This window comes from Mustela nigripes, chromosome 3, assembly GCF_022355385.1.
Source record: "Mustela nigripes isolate SB6536 chromosome 3, MUSNIG.SB6536, whole genome shotgun sequence".
Lineage (NCBI taxonomy): Eukaryota > Metazoa > Chordata > Mammalia > Carnivora > Mustelidae > Mustela > Mustela nigripes.
In genome coordinates, this window is record NC_081559.1 from 40,117,256 (window position 1) to 40,134,527 (window position 17,272).

At 50.1% G+C, this 17,272-nt stretch overlaps 1 protein-coding gene across 1 annotated transcript in view; it reads left to right on the plus strand.

Moving 5' to 3' along the window:
- Positions 1–17,272, plus strand: part of INPP5D (inositol polyphosphate-5-phosphatase D) — a 111,461-nt gene that overhangs the window by 64,389 nt on the left and 29,800 nt on the right. Inside the window, exons 7-13 of the mRNA XM_059393738.1 lie at positions 2,513–2,593; positions 2,759–2,830; positions 3,841–3,964; positions 10,669–10,775; positions 13,113–13,215; positions 15,193–15,389; positions 15,859–15,976. Of these exons, the coding sequence (XP_059249721.1) occupies positions 2,513–2,593; positions 2,759–2,830; positions 3,841–3,964; positions 10,669–10,775; positions 13,113–13,215; positions 15,193–15,389; positions 15,859–15,976 (802 nt within the window). The remainder of the gene's footprint in view (positions 1–2,512; positions 2,594–2,758; positions 2,831–3,840; positions 3,965–10,668; positions 10,776–13,112; positions 13,216–15,192; positions 15,390–15,858; positions 15,977–17,272) is intronic.

The window sequence follows — 17,272 nt, forward strand, 5'->3', positions numbered from 1 at the left end:
ACCCCCCCACTGGTGCTTGTTTTCCGCATCTGTGGAATGGTCAGAGCGTGTCTGCCACCGCAGGGTTCTGTGAAAGAGTGACTGAAATCGCTTGTATGAGGCAACTGACTGCCCTACTCCACGGACATGTGGCCCTTCCCCTCTGGTTGGCGACACCGGCTGGGGCCCCCGGGCCCCCGTGTAGAATTTGAGAACGGATGGGAGGGGCAAATGCAACATTATCAACCATGACTGCGGACCTCAAGGGCTGGGAGACATGGCTCTGCCCCATGTGAGAAAGAGTCGTTAACCTTGGAACCCACATCCTCCCTTTCAAAGGGCGACTAAAAACCGAAGTAAAATAACTGGACCGGTTATGGGAACTCCCAGGTATCATACATTCAGGCCAGTTCGCTCACTTCTAGGCTAAGCTGTGAATTATGTCCTCAGCCTTGACCTGAGTGACATTTGGGGCCAGATTATTCTTGGTGGGGGGGGGACTATCCTGTGCGTCGTAGCATGTTAACACCTCCTTGTCTCTACTGGCTTGATGCCACTAGCATCCCCTCAGCTGTGACAACCCGAAATGTCTCCAGACATTGTCAAATGCCCTTTGGTGGGCAAAATTGCCATCAGCTGAGAACCCGGGGCTACATTTACATTCACGTCTCAGGTCTCCAGTAGCTGTGCGACCTTGGACACGTTGACGCACCACTCTGACTCAGTTTCCCCTCCGAAAAGCAAGGATTAGAAGAATTGTTCCCACGAGGATTAGATGAGTGGATGCATTTAAAACGTGCTTGGCGTCATGGAAGAACACATCCTGTTCTGTATGTTCTTCCCACCGGGAGACAGACCGGCAGGCAAAGCTTTGCCATCATGTTAATAACTTTTGTTTCAAGAACAGGCTCCCTGTTTGTCAATAACTTCATTCACACTTGGTTAATAATAAGACACAGACTCAGAAGAGAGGGCAAGATACCAGCCTCGAACTGTAGGGTGACTGCCCCAGGTGGCAAGTGGGTCACTAATCCAAGTGTCTGAGAGGGAAAAGAAGCGGTTGAATCTATGATCTCTTCAATTCTTTATGAGAAAAAACACCCAAAGCAAAGGAATCCTGAATTGCCCCACGGCTGACCAGCCAGTCTGTTCCACCCCCCACCCCCCCAACCCATGTCTCTCCCTCCGTTCCATATCTCCTTCCTTTCCATACCTCGAGGCTTTTCACTCATGGATGATAAGCGATGATAATAATGATAATAAGCACAGGCTGATTGTGAGCTTTGTTGAGCAGCAGGGCAAAACCAAAATAATCGGAGAAAGTGTCGGCAAATCTGATGTGTTTGAAGTGTTGACGAAGCTAGGACAGTTTCAAGGGGTGATGGGTGGTGGTTGGGGGTGGTCGTGGTAGCCGGTGGGGCTGGTACCCGTAGTACTTTCAAGTGGTGGGGGAAGGCGTGGAAATTTGAGGTCAGAAGCAAGTGTAGCCTGGCTGATTTTCTAAGCAAGGGCTGGGGTAAAGGGACTTCACAGGGTTGGTGATAACCCTCATTCTGTTCCATACACATGTCTGATTTTATCCTCCAACTTCTGAAAGGCAGGGATGGTGTCCTTAATTCCACATGTGTGACCACTCACCTGTCCCAGAGTAGATGCTTTGTAAACATTGGTTCTGGGAGTAGATGCTTGAGACTGTGGACCGGGTCTCCAGACAGTCACGGATTCAAGTCCTGCTCTGCCTTTCACTAGCAATGTGTCCTCAGACGAGTAACTTCGGCTCTCTGGGACTCCTGTGTGGGTTGAACTTGACCGAGCACCTTCTTGGCCAGGCGCTGTTCCGAGCACCCAGATCACAGCACTGAACACCATCCTCACAGTCCCAGTTCTCACAGGGCTCATGTTCCAGCAGGGAAGGCGCAATGAACAAATGCATGACCAAGGTGACTGATAAGAAACAAAGCAGGATGGTTTGACAGAGATGCCCTCATGGCTACTTTTGCTAGTGTGGTCTCCCCAGGTGACCTCCGTGTCTCTGGGCATTCCTCAGGGAGTATAAGGTCAAGGCCACAAGCAGGTCAGAGGTGAGGATGGGAGTGGCTGGGGATGACGGGTTATCATACAGAGTCTTAGAGGGCAGGGCAAGGAGCATGGATAATTTTCTCCCAGTGGTGGGTTCCAGCAGTGAGACGGCTGTATTTTAGAAGTAGAGGAGAAGCAGCACTGGAATTGAGGTAAGGGGGAGCAAAGGTCATGATCAAAGCCAATCCTAGAATTTTGTTTAAGCACCTGAGTGGATGATGAGGTATGCAGCAGTTGGAGAAGCAGGTTTAAGAGGGGAGATGAAATGAAGGTTTGCTTTTTGGCCATTATAATCTTGAGGTGATTATAGGTAGCTCTGATTTCCTTGTCTGCAAAGGGGAATTATCATAGTACAGAGAGGGCGAAATGAGCTGGAGTGTGGAAAGGGCCCAGCGGAGCGCCTGTCCGTGGCTGACACTCTGTGACTGCTGTCCTTACTTGTCCTTTTCCTCAGGTGCCTGGTGAGGCCAATCCAGTCAACATGGTGGCCAAGCTCAGCCAACTGACAAGTCTACTGTCCTCCATTGAAGATAAGGTACTGAGGGATCCTGCAGCTTCTCTTGGCTTCTTTTTGGCCCTCTCTTTGCTTAGACAATGCCCAAGGGTACAGGCTGTAGGCTCCCTTTGACCCTGTCCTCCAAAGGAATCTGCCTTCCCTGCCCCTCCCCGCCTGAAGGGCCCTGTGTGTTTACATCCACAGGTCAAGGCCTTGCTGCACGAAGGAGCCGAGTCTCCCCACCGGCGTTCCCTCATCCCTCCAGTCACCTTTGAGGTAAGTGGCCGTGTCCTTGTATTCCACAGTTGGAGGCTGGGGACCATTCTTGTCCCTGTGGAAGGACAGATCTTGGCTCAGCTATCCAAGGGCAAGGAGCCCAACACTGAGGGTAGTGGCTGGCAGAGCCACCGGTGGAGAATGGGCACCCAGACAGGTCTGTGCAACCTTCGGGAGAGGCTCCCCAGAGAAGGCCTTCTCAGCCCAAGATGCTGCACACTTGTCCTTCTCCAAATGGGCGCAGTGAGTGACATCAGACAGCACCCCCTCACCTCCCCCCGCACTGAAACTAGCTGCAAAGTAGTGCCTCAAGGGAGAAGTCGGAAAAATATATAATTCCCATGAATTCCCCGAGAGTGACTGAGTTAGAACCTCCTAGCTCAGGCCCAGAAATTTGTTTTTCTTAATAATCCACAGAGATCCTGGTGTAGGTAGGCAGCCTAGCCCTGGTCCCACATTCAGAAACACGGGACAAGATGCCCCCACCCAAAGGCCTTTCTGGCCCTGATGATAATTCTATATTTATGTCTTCAGCTTCTGAGTGTGCCTGCTAGACAATTGTCTTTTTCCTAATTATTATCAGTAAACGTTCAATGGTTAGTTGTAACAATGCCTAGGAGCTCAAATCTGTTACCAACATCCTTTCTGGGAAGTCGACGGCACATCAGATGAATGAGTGTTGTCACATGGAGGTGAGACTGACTTATTCTCCAGTAGTTCACCTGCTCCCTGCTCCAAACCCGTTGGCAGAACAGGCGATGGGTGTACTAGGTATAGCCGGGGTCTTTTGCACAGTTTCGTGGTTCTCGGGGGGCTGCCTGTAGAAACGTGGACTTGGGCTCTGGGGTGAAGGATGCTCAGAGGTTGAAGTCCGATGGCACCACCTGGGATGCCAGGGCTGGACTGGCCAGGGGCCGCCCAGTCACACAGGCAGGGGACTCCCAGGCTGGACCCCGGAGCCCGCACACAGCGAGGATGACCACATCTCCCCACCCCGCTCTTCCTTGCAGGTCAAGTCGGAGTCTCTGGGGATCCCTCAGAAACTGCAGCTCAAAGTCGATGTTGAGTCTGGGAAGTTGATAATGAAGAAGGGCAAGGACGGTTCTGAGGACAAGTTCTACCCCCACAACAAGAGTAAGACCCCTGCCACCATGGTGCTCGCATCCTGCTGTGCTGCTCCTCGTGGACCGGCTCGTCACAGAACAGCCGGAGGAGGAGTCCTGCCAGCCACATCCACCCCTGCGCTAGGCTCTCACCACCTCCCCTCACCCTGTCTGTGGAACCCCGAGCCAGCTCTCAGGCCCACCTCACACCCACTCCTTCTCGAGGCCTTCCCATACGTTTCGCCTCCTTCCACCAGACCCTGGGGAAGTGAGCTTAAAGGCGTGGCCCTGGGGGGCTGTTCTCTGTGACTACACGCCTCCCCACTAGGAGACACCCACAGTCCCCAGATTCACATGCCCCAGCCTCACCCCGTCAGGAACGCCGGACCTGGGCTGTCTATTCAGATGGCAGCTACTGGCTTGACAGCCGAGCCCTACAAATAATGTCCAGTATGGCTGGACCTCCAGAGGGGCGGGAAGGGAAACCAGATACTCAGTGCCAGCTTGGGGCCTCACAGGACAGGGATAAGCGTGCAGGTAGCCCTCACAGCTGGGCTGCCCAGTTCAGACATAGGCTCTGCCACTGGCTGGCAAGATCATGTTGGCCTGGTTACTTAAGCTCTCTGGGCCTCATTTTCTTCATCTGTGAAATGGGAATTATATCATCATCATAATGGATTTCTCCTAGGCTTGTTGTGAGAGGTGGAGGACCTAGTGCATATGAGAGCACCCCCTCTATGTCCTGCCGCAGCACTGAACCCTGGCAGAATGTCCAGGCAGAGGCCAGGGACTGGAGGTCTACCCCTCAGGGGCCTGGCCCATCTTGCAGCCTCTTGCTGCCAAGTCCCATCTGGGCGGTGGCCCCAGAGTCCGAGGGATGCTCTCAGGGCAGCAGGTAGAGAGGGAGTCTGGGGACCAGCTCCATTCAGGGAGGGGAAGAGCGTAGATAGCTCAGGGAGGAAGTTAAGAGTCTAGCCTCATATCCCAGCTTGGCCGCTTGTGACCCTGGTCTAGAGCCCAGATGTCTCTGATGCTCAGTGTACTCTTGTCAAAAGGATCTTAATGACTCTTGTCATGGCAGCCCTGAGTCTTAAATAGATAAACTTCATAGTAGGTAGTAGGTGCTCAATTAAACACCATCATCGCTGTAATGATCCTTCCACGGTAAGGCAGCACAGAGCAGCGAGGAGGGACCAGGGAATGAAGTCCGTAGACCCTGGAGAGTGACCAGCTGTCCTGTTGATGCATAGTTGAGGTCAGTGTTGAGACGGCTCCCTCATTCACTGCCACGTTGGGCCAAGAGATGGTGTGTTGAGAGTGATCCACTTAGAGCCATGCTTTCCTCTCACACGTCACACACAGAATGAGTTACAGCTGAAAGGGGTAGAAGAGGAAACCAAAGCCGAGGATGAGGAGAGAGAGTGCCAGAGAGCCTGACTGCTCTAACCAGCTCAAGGTTTCTGAACTGCAGGAAATCCCTCCCAGGTACTGGGAAGCACTGTGAACCCTTGCCAATTTAATTCAATGGACATTTTCTCTTTGGAGTATTTTCCATGGACCAACCCTAAGTTAGAGCCCCTCAGAGATGTAGTGTCGTAGAAGGGAGAGTTGACCTGTGAGCATGTATTAGACTGTGTGTCAGATGGGAGGTTGGCCTGGAAGGAGGATTGATTAGCTCTGTTGTGGGGTGTGTAGGGAGGCTTCACACCACAGATGGCTCTGTCTAGGGCTTTGAAGGGTGAATAGGAGTTCACCAAGCATAAACTAGGGGAGGACCCTGGGACTGAGAATGGCCTGTGCTGGAGCAGATTTGTTAGGGAAATCCCATGTCCCTTGTGGCCCAAAGGGAGGAGCAGCAGGGCATGGGGTCCCAGATGTGGACAGGGCCCTGAAAGCCAAAGTAAAAGTTGGAGATGTTCTATGGAATGGACAGCAATGATGATGGGTTGACCGCCTGGAGGGTGAATATATTCCTTTGTGGAATTCTGGACGGTGTGAAATTTGCCATCAAATCAGGGATGGGTGAAAGAGCCAAGCTGGAGAAGAGGTGCCCTGAGAGACCCCAGCTCGAGTTGAGATACACTGTACAGTGGGGGTTCACGAGCCCTTAAAAAGAGAAGCGTGGATGCCCAGATCCTGCCAACCCAGACTCTGCGGGCGACACCCACCTGCTTCCTGTCCTCCCTCCAGGCTGTGGAGCCCAGCTCACCCTCTGCCATGGCCTCTGTCACATCAGAACACGATTACTTGTCCCCAAGTCCCCTTCCTCCCAAGGGCCGGGTTTTGATCTCACATGCTCTGCAATCTGTAGACCTAGCACGGGACCTGGTATTCAGCAGGTGCATACTCAAGGACTGCCGATGGATTAAGGCGCTTGCAGTGTTGCTCATAAATCCCCAGCTCCCCCCACCAAATACATGGGGCCTCCACAGAGGCCAGGAAGTGGATCTTTTTTGTTATCTGCTAAATCAGTCCCCAGAGTCTAGAACAGCACTTGGGCATAGTATGTGACCAGTCAGTATATACTGAATGAATCCATGAGTGAATGAATGAACAAAGGAATTCAAGGCCAATGCAGAGACACAGTCCAAGTGGCCATGTGTTTGGGTGCCCTCTTTTTTTTTTTTTTTTTTTAATATTTTATTTATTTATTTGAGAGAACGAGAGAGAGAACATGAGAAGGGAGAGGGTCAGAGGGAGAAGCAGACCCCCACTGAGCAGGACTTGATCTCAGGACTCCAGGATCACGACCTAAGCCAAAGGCAGTCACCTAACCAACTGAGCACGGTGCCCTCTTTATAGCCAGCCTTGGAGGCAGTGTGCTTGTGCAGCGAGGGACTCTGGGTAAACTGGATTTACCACTGCCTTCACAGCTTGATCATGGTGTGACCTTAAATTATTGACTATTCAGAGCCTCTGTGTCCACATCCATCAGATGGATTCCTGAGAGACTCATGAGCACTGGTGGCATAAAGCATGCCGTTAGCCCATCCTGGCACAATCAGTTTCCAATCATGGTTATTGTAAGTGCTGATCATCTGGAGGAGATCTTTGATGGCAGGCGTTGGGAGTTCCTTTCCCTGCTCCTGTCCCCATGTTCTTGAATAGCTTGGCATTGAGGTCTTCTATGCGGAGGAAAAGCCAGTGGCTGTATCAGGAAATCATAATGTATTCGCTCACTGAGCGGTCACTACATGCCAGGCCCTGGGGATGCAAAGACCAATGAGCCGGGAGGGGTCCTGGCTCTCGGGGAGGTTCCGTGCAAGTAAGAGTCAAGGAGAAAATAACCAAGTACACAGATAACGTGAGCCAGGAAAGTGTCAGGGAGTGAGGAGCTTGAGGCTGGGAATGTAGAGAGGATGTTAGGACAGTGATGGAAGACTGCCATTGGAGCCGGCATCTGCCTGTCAGGAAGATGCTAGCCACACAAAAACCACAGAAAAATCCTTGGGCAGAGGTTCCGAGATGGGGGCAGGCTTGTCATGTGAGTGAGCCTCGAGTGGCCGAAGCACGGATGATGTAGAGACTGGGCACCTGTCCTGGGCTTGGTGAGGACAGTGTGGGGGCCAGTGGGCTCCTAACCAGCCCTGATAGAATACTAATCCTCACCAAGCACAATATCACATCTTGGAAGCAGCCTCACAATCCTAAAAATGGGGGTCAAGGAAAAAACAGAAGTTCAGAAGGAAGGATACATGGCCTCATAGTAGCAGACTGGGGAGAGTCTCAGGGCATCCCAGTTGGCAGCAGTAGGAATCACACCATGGGTAATTTACTGCTGCTGACAAGGCTGATGGGATTACTGAGCACAGAGGACGCCTGCAATTTCCCTTGGGTAAGATTTCCAGTCAAGATGGCGGTTGAACATACACGCTTGTCAGTTCCCCTCCTAAAAGCAAAACTCACAGGAACCAAGAGAGTGAGATGGCAGCAAAATTCTAAGTGCTGAAAAGCAGATGGATAATGATAACCAACTTAAAGGAACCCAAAAGGCTCAATGTTAAGCATGTAGTAGGAAAAATTGAGACACCTGACTCATACCACAGAACCCACAAAGGGTACCGGAATTGATACTGTCAGGGGCCCCTAGAGGTGGCAAAGGTGAGATTATAAACATCAGGATTGGATGAAAATCTGTTTTAAAAGAGACCCACCAGATCTTTCTCACTCCTCACAGCCTGCCCTCTGCTTCCCCTCACTCATTAGACTCAAGGATGTTAGTTTTCTGGAGAAGGTAAAGGGCTGGGGGGACACCAGGCCTGGTAAGGACAGAGGAACCCACTGGAAACAGGACTAAATAGCGGTTCCTACCATAACCTTCATCACCGCCCAGCCAGGATGCTGCCAGCCAGGCCTACACCCTGCAGGCGGAAGGTTGGAAAAGTCTTCTCTGGAGCATGTGACCAACCCAGGGGGTTTGCTGTGAGTCAGCCCATGAGACCACCCATCGGCAGAAGCCTCACTTGACAGACCCCCACTGTCACCGTTGGAACACATAGCCAAGGATCACCGGACATTGAAGGGAAGCCTGGGAGGGGTAGTGAGGCTCAAGGCAAAAAAAGAAACAGACAAAAAAAAAAAAAAAAAATTGGAGGGAGCAAATTATGCAGGTTAAAAGAAACTGGACCACGAAACAAGAACAGAATGCTATTTTAAAAGGAGCATTCAGAGAACAAAATAAAAATGAAGGAGGAAGGAAGAAAGGGGAAGAAGAAGGTAGGGAAGGGGAAATTAAAACATTACAGCAGAAATTTTTTAAAAATAAAAACAGAATGGAAGGGAGACCAGATAAAGTTGAGGAAGGGCTCCAGATGGTACAATAAAAGGATAAAGAGAGGGAAAAGAGGAAAGAAGAGATTATTTAAAATTAGACCAGTCTAAGGCATCCAATACCAAAATAAGGCAGTAAGAGAAAATGGAAACAATGAGAGAAACTCAGAACCAAACACCAGTTTCCAAGTTGAAACTGGCCCACAAAGTGCCCAGCACAACGGAAGAAAATTGTTCCACTGTGAGGCACACACAGCACTGGAAAGTCTTACCACACTGGAGTCAAAGAAAAGATCCTAAGATCTTCCAAAGTTAGATTACAGACTGTGTCAGGGCTCCCCAAGACTATTTCAGCGATTCACCAAGAACTCCCAGGACTTGGCATGAAGTCATGCAGCGATGATGTATTACAGTGAAAGGATGCAAAGCAAAACCAGCAAAAAGAAAAGGCCCATGGGAGGAATTCCTGGGGAAATTAAGCACAGGCTTCCAGGAGACCTCTCCCAGTGCAGTCACACGGGGCATGCCTAATTGCTCCCCCAGTGAGTTGTGACCGCACATGCGAAATGTTGTCTACCAGGGAAGCTCATTAGAGTGTTGGCACCCAGCGTTCTTCATGGGGACTGGTCACATAGGCACCCTCTGCATGGCACATACTGAAATTCCAGACTTCCAGGAGGAAAGCAGGTGTTCAACATAAACCACACTGTTGATATAGACAGTTTAGGGATATTGAGCTGCTCTTATCAGTTCAGGAGATGCTGGGGACCCTCCCCAAATCCAAATTCCCAGAGGCTTTTCCAAGGATGACAAACAGGCTTTCCAGGTTAACTCTTATGCAGACAGGTAGATCAAAATGACATTGAATTTCTCAGCGGCAATGCCAAAAAGTAGAGATGGGGCAAGTTTTCCTAAGGAAGGGTCCTGAGGAAAATTATTTCAAACTGTCAGTGAGGTGTATGGGTAGGTTTTCAGGCCTGCAAGGCCTCCAGAATTTGGTATCTATTTCCCTTGCTTGGAAAACTATTAGAGATGTTGCTTTACCAAAATGTGGGCATTAAACAAGAAAGAAGACCTGATATCTGAGAAATTGGATCCAGTACGAGAGAGGTGAACTCCTGAATGAAGAAGAGGGAAGGCCTTAAGGTAATGGCTGTGCATGAGACCTAAAGGTCACCAGTCCAGAGAAGAGAAGACCCAGAGGCTCTGGATGGTAAAACTGATGAAAGTGCTTGATTACACAGAAAAGAGTTACGAGCTAAGATAGTTAGGAACAATGTAAAAGCATGGCAATTATTAACTCCAGGAAAAAAATGAAAGTTGTGTAGGACAAGAGAAGCAATCCAGGCTTATCTGTCAGTAGCATTACCATAACCATAGCACACTGAATACTTAACCTGACCAAAATGATGATATTATTATTGGAAGGTGATCGAGGGATTGAAATTATATTTTGGTAGGAGGAGAGGATGATGAGAGGGGACATAGGAGTTCAATGTAATTGCCTGTAGGTAGAAGGACATTGGAGAGAGGTGGAACTGGGGTTAAAAAAAGAAAAAAAAAATCTTGTAGAGCAGCCTGAGTCTTGATTGTTGATAGAAGTAAACAATTTTGATTTAGACATGAACTATTTAGATATGAACTAAAAGCAAAGCTAAAGAAGGAAGGAATGGAGGTGGGGGGAGGAGAAGAGAAAGAAAGAAAGGGAGAGAGAGAGGAAGATGAAATTCACACTGCTCTGCCAGGCTACCTCTTGCTTGTTCCGGCACGACCGTTCCCAAGCATGAGCCCTTCTCTGGCAATACAGCCAGGAACAAAGGGATCTAGGATACTAGGCACAAATTGGGTCTTCTGGGGGTATTAAATAAGCCAGGATTGTTGATGATCAGGTGCCAGAATATAGCATAGACTACCTATCGGGTGATAAGTCAATGAATGAGTAAATGAACTTTCATTGCTCTTAAGTCCTACAGCTCATCAAGTCTCAGAAGTTCCTGAACAAGTTGGTGATTTTGGTGGAAACAGAGAAGGAGAAGACCCTGCGGAAAGAATATGTTTTTGCTGACTCCAAAGTAAGTGAGGAAAACTACTTAAATGGGTCAGGAGAGGAGTGAGGGACACATGTCTTTGGAGGCTTGCTTGTGCCTAGAAATTTGTAGCATTGTCTTGCTCGATTCTCACCATCCATTTCCCACCTGGGAAAACCAGTCTCAGGGAAGTTAGGGGACACGTTCTGGGTCAGTGGGGATTTGAACAGCTGCAGTTCCGTCCTCCGCCACCTCTGCCACATTGTCTGCGCCCGAGAAGGTCCATCCTTTATCACTTGTGTCTTACCTAACCCTGATCCCCACTGGAAGACTTTTTAGCCTCTCTGGGCTGGACACAAGCCCTCTGGGGCACCTCAGATTTAAATCTGAATACCAGCCAACACTCCTTCCATGGCTACCTTTTGCCCCACTTTGCAGGAGTGGCTCTTAGAGCAGGAGGTGGTGTGGGCCAATGGAAATACTCGGGGTCTTTGGACATTGCACTGAGTCTCTGTATAGCCAGAGGCTGTGTTCTCTGTGATCTGATCACTCCCCCCTGACATGCCAACCAGGGCCCGAGACCCTCCATCTTGGTCTTACTCTTTATCCTTTAATAAATGGCTCACACCAGGAAGTGCACAAGGGGCTCTCATCACATCAGGTGTTAGCTGGCCAGGCATAGCTCCATGGCAAGGTTGAGGGACAAGGGCTCCCAGCTCAGACTTACAGGGACAGCCCCCATCAAGTGCTAGAACCTTCCTTTCACCTGTACCATGGATGATGTGGCAGGGGTGGGGGAATGGAGGCTGTTGGGAGGCCAGCAGGAGGCCAGGCGGTGCCCAGAACTGGCCGGGGTGGGGGTGGGCAGGACTCGGAGGAATGATAGAGAAGGGCCTGGGAAAAACAAAGATGCTGGGGCCAGACAGGTGGTGGGGGAGGTAGAGAGAAGGAACCTCTGGCCAGACATCATTCTGGGTACATGGACATAGATCCAAAACCCAATTCTGCCCATTGCTACCAGCTCAGAAAGATTGAGACATGGCAATAAACTGAGGCACTGCATTTTGAGCCATCCAGGTGTCAGTAGTGACAGTCATTGTAACATCTTTGTGAGCAGGTTTCTTCAGAGGGGATTGATTAACTGAGGTTTGCAGTTTTTAGGTTGAAGCGTATGAAATTGCCATCTCCGTAGATGCGAAACTGTTAATTTCATATGGTACAACCTAAAATGTGTGGGTGCTTGTTTGGTCAGCCTGCCCTTGACTGTCATCTCAGAGAGGACTGCTCTGCTTCAGCCCTCCCATCCCCCCCGCCCCATGTGCCCAGGTAGCCAGGACAACCCGGTGAAGACCATTCAGGAGACTAACAGCCTTCATGTATTCTCTTCTTCCTTTTTTTTTTTAATTTTAAGATTTTATTTTTTATTTATTTGACAGAGAGAGAGTGCACAAGTAGAGAGGAAGGCAGGGGGAGGGGGGAAGCAGGCTCCCCACTGAGCAGAGAACCTGATGCAGGGCTCTATCCCAGGACCCTGAGATCATGACCTGAGCCGAAGGCAGAGGCTTAACCCCCTGAGCCACCCAGGCACCCCCCTGTATTCTCTTCTTTTTGGTTTCTTTGATCTAAATGTTCTTTAGTTAAATAAGTAATCTATTCTCATTGGTGAAAAAGTAACAAATACAAATAAGCAAAAAGTGGGTGTTTTTTTTTTCTTTCAAGATTTTATTTAGTTGGGGGGGGAGCATGAGTGGAGGAGGGGAGGGGTAGAGGGAGAGGAAGAAGCAGACTGCTGAGCAGGGCGCCCAACATGGGGCTGAATCCCGGGACCCTAAGATCATGACCTGAGCCAAAGTCAGACGCTTAACCGACTGAACCACCCAGGTGCACCCCTTGTTTGTGTTTTTAATAAAAAAGCAATAATACTGTTTATACTGTTTTGTCAACTGGCTTTCTGCTCCTAACAATATAGTTTGGGCATCTGTCCTTGTTGAGAAGGTATTTCTGAATCAAAACTTGTGAACCCTACAATATTGTGGCACGTGGTTGACCCGTGCTACGATTATTAACTTGCTTCCTAGGACTGGACATTAAGGTTGTTTCTAGTTTTTTCGGTATTAAAGTGCATGCGACAGTTCCCATGAAAATGGTTGGGCCTTTGTGTGGTTTCTGGTGGTTCTTAGGCTCAGATCCTTGCAGAGGAGTGGCAAGGTCAAAAAGAAGCCACTTCCTTAAGACTTCGGACCCTCTTTCCAGATTGCGCTCCTGCAAGTTCGTACTGATTTGCGCTGCTCTCAGTTTTCTTGAAGCTGACCAAGCCCTTTGAGAGTGTAATGTGCAGGGAGGCAGAGGCCTTTCTGAGTCTGTCTGCCCTTCAATCCCTAGAAGAGAGAAGGCTTCTGCCAGCTTCTCCAGCAGATGAAGAATAAACATTCGGAGCAGCCGGAACCAGACATGATCACCATCTTCATTGGCACCTGGAACATGGGTAGGTCCATATGTGCCCCACCCCCCACTCCCTCCCACCACTACCTCTTGGGTTCTGCTTTGCTGCCTCCAACATCTGCAAATGGGTGGGTGAGGGCGTCTGTCTTCCTCCCAACACCCCCCTCCCAACCTATCTACCCAGCCTCCTTTCTAGGGAATTCTATACTTTTGCTGAGACAATGATTAAGAGAAGTGAGCTCTGGGATTCTCATACCCCAGTAGCAACTGGGCTAGGTTACTTTGCCTGTCTAAACTGGAAAGTTCTAGGTACAGTCTGGATATATAGGTGAAGAGGCTCTTGGGTACCTTCCAGCCTTAGGCAGGTCTCCAAGGAACCTCAGGCCTGGAAGAAAGAACTCCCTCCTTGGGTGGGGTTGCCAGATGTATTGAGAGAGAAAGAGAGATGATGCCCAATTACATTTGAATTTCATGTAAACAGCAAAGTTTTTTGAGGATTGGTATCTAGCTAGAAATGATAATGCTAAATGTATACTACATGTATTTATATACTGATCTGTATTATGCTAATAAATGTACTGAATATAAATTTTGCAAATAGTGTAACAATTCAGCTAGAAATAAGTACTAAATATACACCAAATATATATTGGACCAACCATATACCGTATACTTATATACTTATATATATTTACATACCAGATATATCACACTACATATAAATTATACTAAATAATTATTTCATGAAAGTATTCAACTAGAAAAAAATAAGTAGATACAGGATGTCTAGTTCATTTGAATTTTAGTTCAACAGATACAGCACGGGACATACCTTTTCTAATAGTTGTGTGTTGTTTATCCGAAACTTAATTATAACTGGGTGTCCCTCTGATCTCACATTGTCCAGAGCAAAGTCAGGCCCACCCACCCTCTCACAGAGCAGATAGCCAGCCGGCAGCAAGGCAGAGGGTGAGCACAGCCCTTCAAGGGGGGGCAAGGAGTGGTCTGGAAGTGAGAACGTAATTTGCTACTTGTGGAGAGTCAACCAGAGCACCTGAGCCCGATTCCACAAGCCACCAGCCCTCCCCAGGCACTCATGCCCAGGTGTTCTTGGGGTCCTGTATCCTGTTCTGTCCTCTCGTGTTTCTTGGTGGCCACCTGATTTTATCAACTGTCACTCTCAGGGGTTCATGCCCCGGGGGTTCACTGCCCTTGTTTTTCCCACTGTGAGTATGGGGGTCTTAGAGTTGGCTGGACCTAGTGAAGTCCACGCTGGAGGGGGCGCCCTTCACACAGAAGACAGCATGGAAGGCGTGGTCTGGGTGGCTGGGAGGGTCTCCCCAAGCAGAGACCACCAGCCCCTAGGGCGTTCGCTCCCACTGTGAACCATAGTGGGGAGCAGAGCGAGCAGAGCGGCCACCGTCAGGTTTTCTCTCTGGGGGAGAGGTTTACTCAACCTTGAAGGGGTGTTCCGAGGAAAAGTAAATCCTTCACTCTATCTTCATTAAGCTGCTTTGACTCATTTTTCGAAATGAGAATGGAGGAGGTGTCCACGCTCTTCCTATCTCTTCGGCTCTCAGTTTGCGGCTGAGATCTCTCTGTTTTGCAAGGAAGCCCTGTTGTCTCCCAAACCTGTCCGCCTGCTGGGGTGTCCTTGCCAACAAGCTATAAACTCCTGGAGGAGGGTCTTGGTCACTCAGTCAGCCGCAAAGGCTAGGATGGTGTTTGACATCTCATGGTCTCACATAGCTAGTTCAAATCACTGTGTGGAGTCTTTGGGTATTTCAAGTCTCTGAAACTTCATGTTCTCTTTAAAGAGAAACTTAACTGTGCTCTGACCCTTCCTGACATCCTGGGAATAATAGTACGTAATTCTCCCATCTCTGGCATTTCATGGGGTGGCCCAAATGATTTTCTGTGATGGGGTGGCCCTCTTGCCCCACACGCTTTACCCCAACCTGTGTTTTGAATTCTCCTGATGTACCTTTGACTCACTTGGTGTTGGGTTTTGCTGTTGAAGGTAACGCCCCCCCTCCCAAGAAGATCACGTCCTGGTTTCTCTCCAAGGGGCAGGGAAAGACACGGGATGACTCCGCGGATTACATCCCCCATGACATCTATGTGATCGGCACCCAGGAGGACCCCCTGGGAGAGAAGGAGTGGCTGGAGATACTCAAACACTCCCTGCAGGAAATCACCAGCATGACTTTTAAAACAGTGAGCAGCTGGCCAGGGCGCTGGGTGGGACCCCGGGGCAGTGGGCTCTATGAGGCTGGCCAGGAGCATCTCAGGGGCAAGGGTGGGCTCAGCCTGTGAGCTCTCACCTAACAGAGAGGCCCGGGGTGCTCTGTGGTCATTCCCCAGCACCACCATCTCTACCTTCCAGGGCTGGAGGGGAATGCCTGGGGCTTCTGAAATTGATTGGGGGTCTATGGGCATTGCTGAAAATCACTGTCCATGCCTCTGCTTGTAGATCACCCTTACTTCATTGAAATGTGGCCTGTCCTGGCTCTCATCTTTAAGATACTTTGTTTCATCTGCGGGGTATCCTTAGAAGCTCCCCTGAAGTTTAGGGATTACAAATGGGGTCCTCCATCTTGGGAGTCAGAGTTGGCGGGGGGATCTCTTGCCCTGTGGTCAGGCACTGTGCCCTGGCCAGGGGTGACTGTGTTGTCATCCCCACCAGATTGCCATCCACACCCTCTGGAATATCCGAATTGTGGTGCTGGCCAAACCAGAGCATGAGAACCGTATCAGTCACATCTGCACTGACAACGTGAAGACGGGCATCGCCAACACACTGGGTGAGCAGGGAGGGGGCTACACTCCTGTGCACTGCAACGTCACTGGGTTTCACTTCCTGGGCTCCCCTCAGTCCTGGGTGACCCAGATGTTGGGCTCCCCCAGCCTCAACCCACCCAGGGTCCACACCAGCACTGCTGGCCCACAGGCCTCCACCGGGAGAATCAAGGACCTAGGACAGGAGTTGACACTCTGTAAAGGGCCACAGAGTAAATATTCAAGGCTTGTGGGCTACGTGCCACGACACAAAAGGAACTTCAGAGAGCATGAACAGGAATGCGAGTGGCTGTATTCCAGAAAGCTTTGCTTACAGACACAGGTGGGGGCTCCATCTGGCTCGTGGGAACCCTGGTATAGAAAGAGAGCGACTCAGGATGGATGTGGAAATCCTGGCATTAGCGGGGAGCTGGGGGACCCATCATGGCACCCGCGAGAATTGAACTCAGAGCAGAGGACGGCTGGAGTGCCTTGAGTGTGAGCCTGTGTGGGTGTGGGTGGAAATGCTTGTGTGTCTGTATGTGTGACTCTGTGAGTGTGTGCGTGTGAGTCTGCATATGCAAATCCAAGTATGTGTGTCTGTGTACATGGAGGTCTCTGTAAGCCTGTCTGGGCGTGAGGGCTCATGTGTCTCTGCGTCTGAGTGTACATGAGAGTCTGTGTTTGAGTCCGAGTACATGTGCATCTGTGTGAGTGTATATTCAGGTCTGTCTGAGCACATGTATGGGTCTGTGTGTGTGTGTGCAGGCCTGTTTAAGGGCACGTGAGTGTGAGTGCGTGTGCAGGTCTGTGAGCACATGTGTGAGTCTGAGTGTGTGTGCGAGTGTCTGAGCATATATGTGTGTGAGTATGTGTGCAGGTCTGAGCATATATGTGAGTTTGAGTTCATGTGCAGGTGTCTGTGAGCATATATGTGAGTGTGTGAGTACATGTGCAGGTCTGTCTGTGAGCATGTATGTGAGTCTGTGAGCGCATATGTGAGGCTTGAGTGTGTGTGGGCAGGTGCACCACGCAGGCCATGGGTGGGGTTGACAGCGAGGCCAGTGGTTTCTGGTGGCTGGAGTCAGGGACAGGACAGAGTCCCCAAGACAACAGGAAACAGAAGAATTGCTGCAGTCAAACGTGAAGAACTCTCTCGGCTTTTCTGCTGACAAACCGCAAACTGCCCGCATCCACACCCACTTGCCCCCTTCCTTCCTGTCTCGGGAGCTGCCCTGTCAAAGCCCCCACCCTTCTGCTGCCCAGGAACCTCTGTTCTTGCTGCTGCCTGCCTGGGCTGCCCGCCTGCCTGCCCCCAGCCC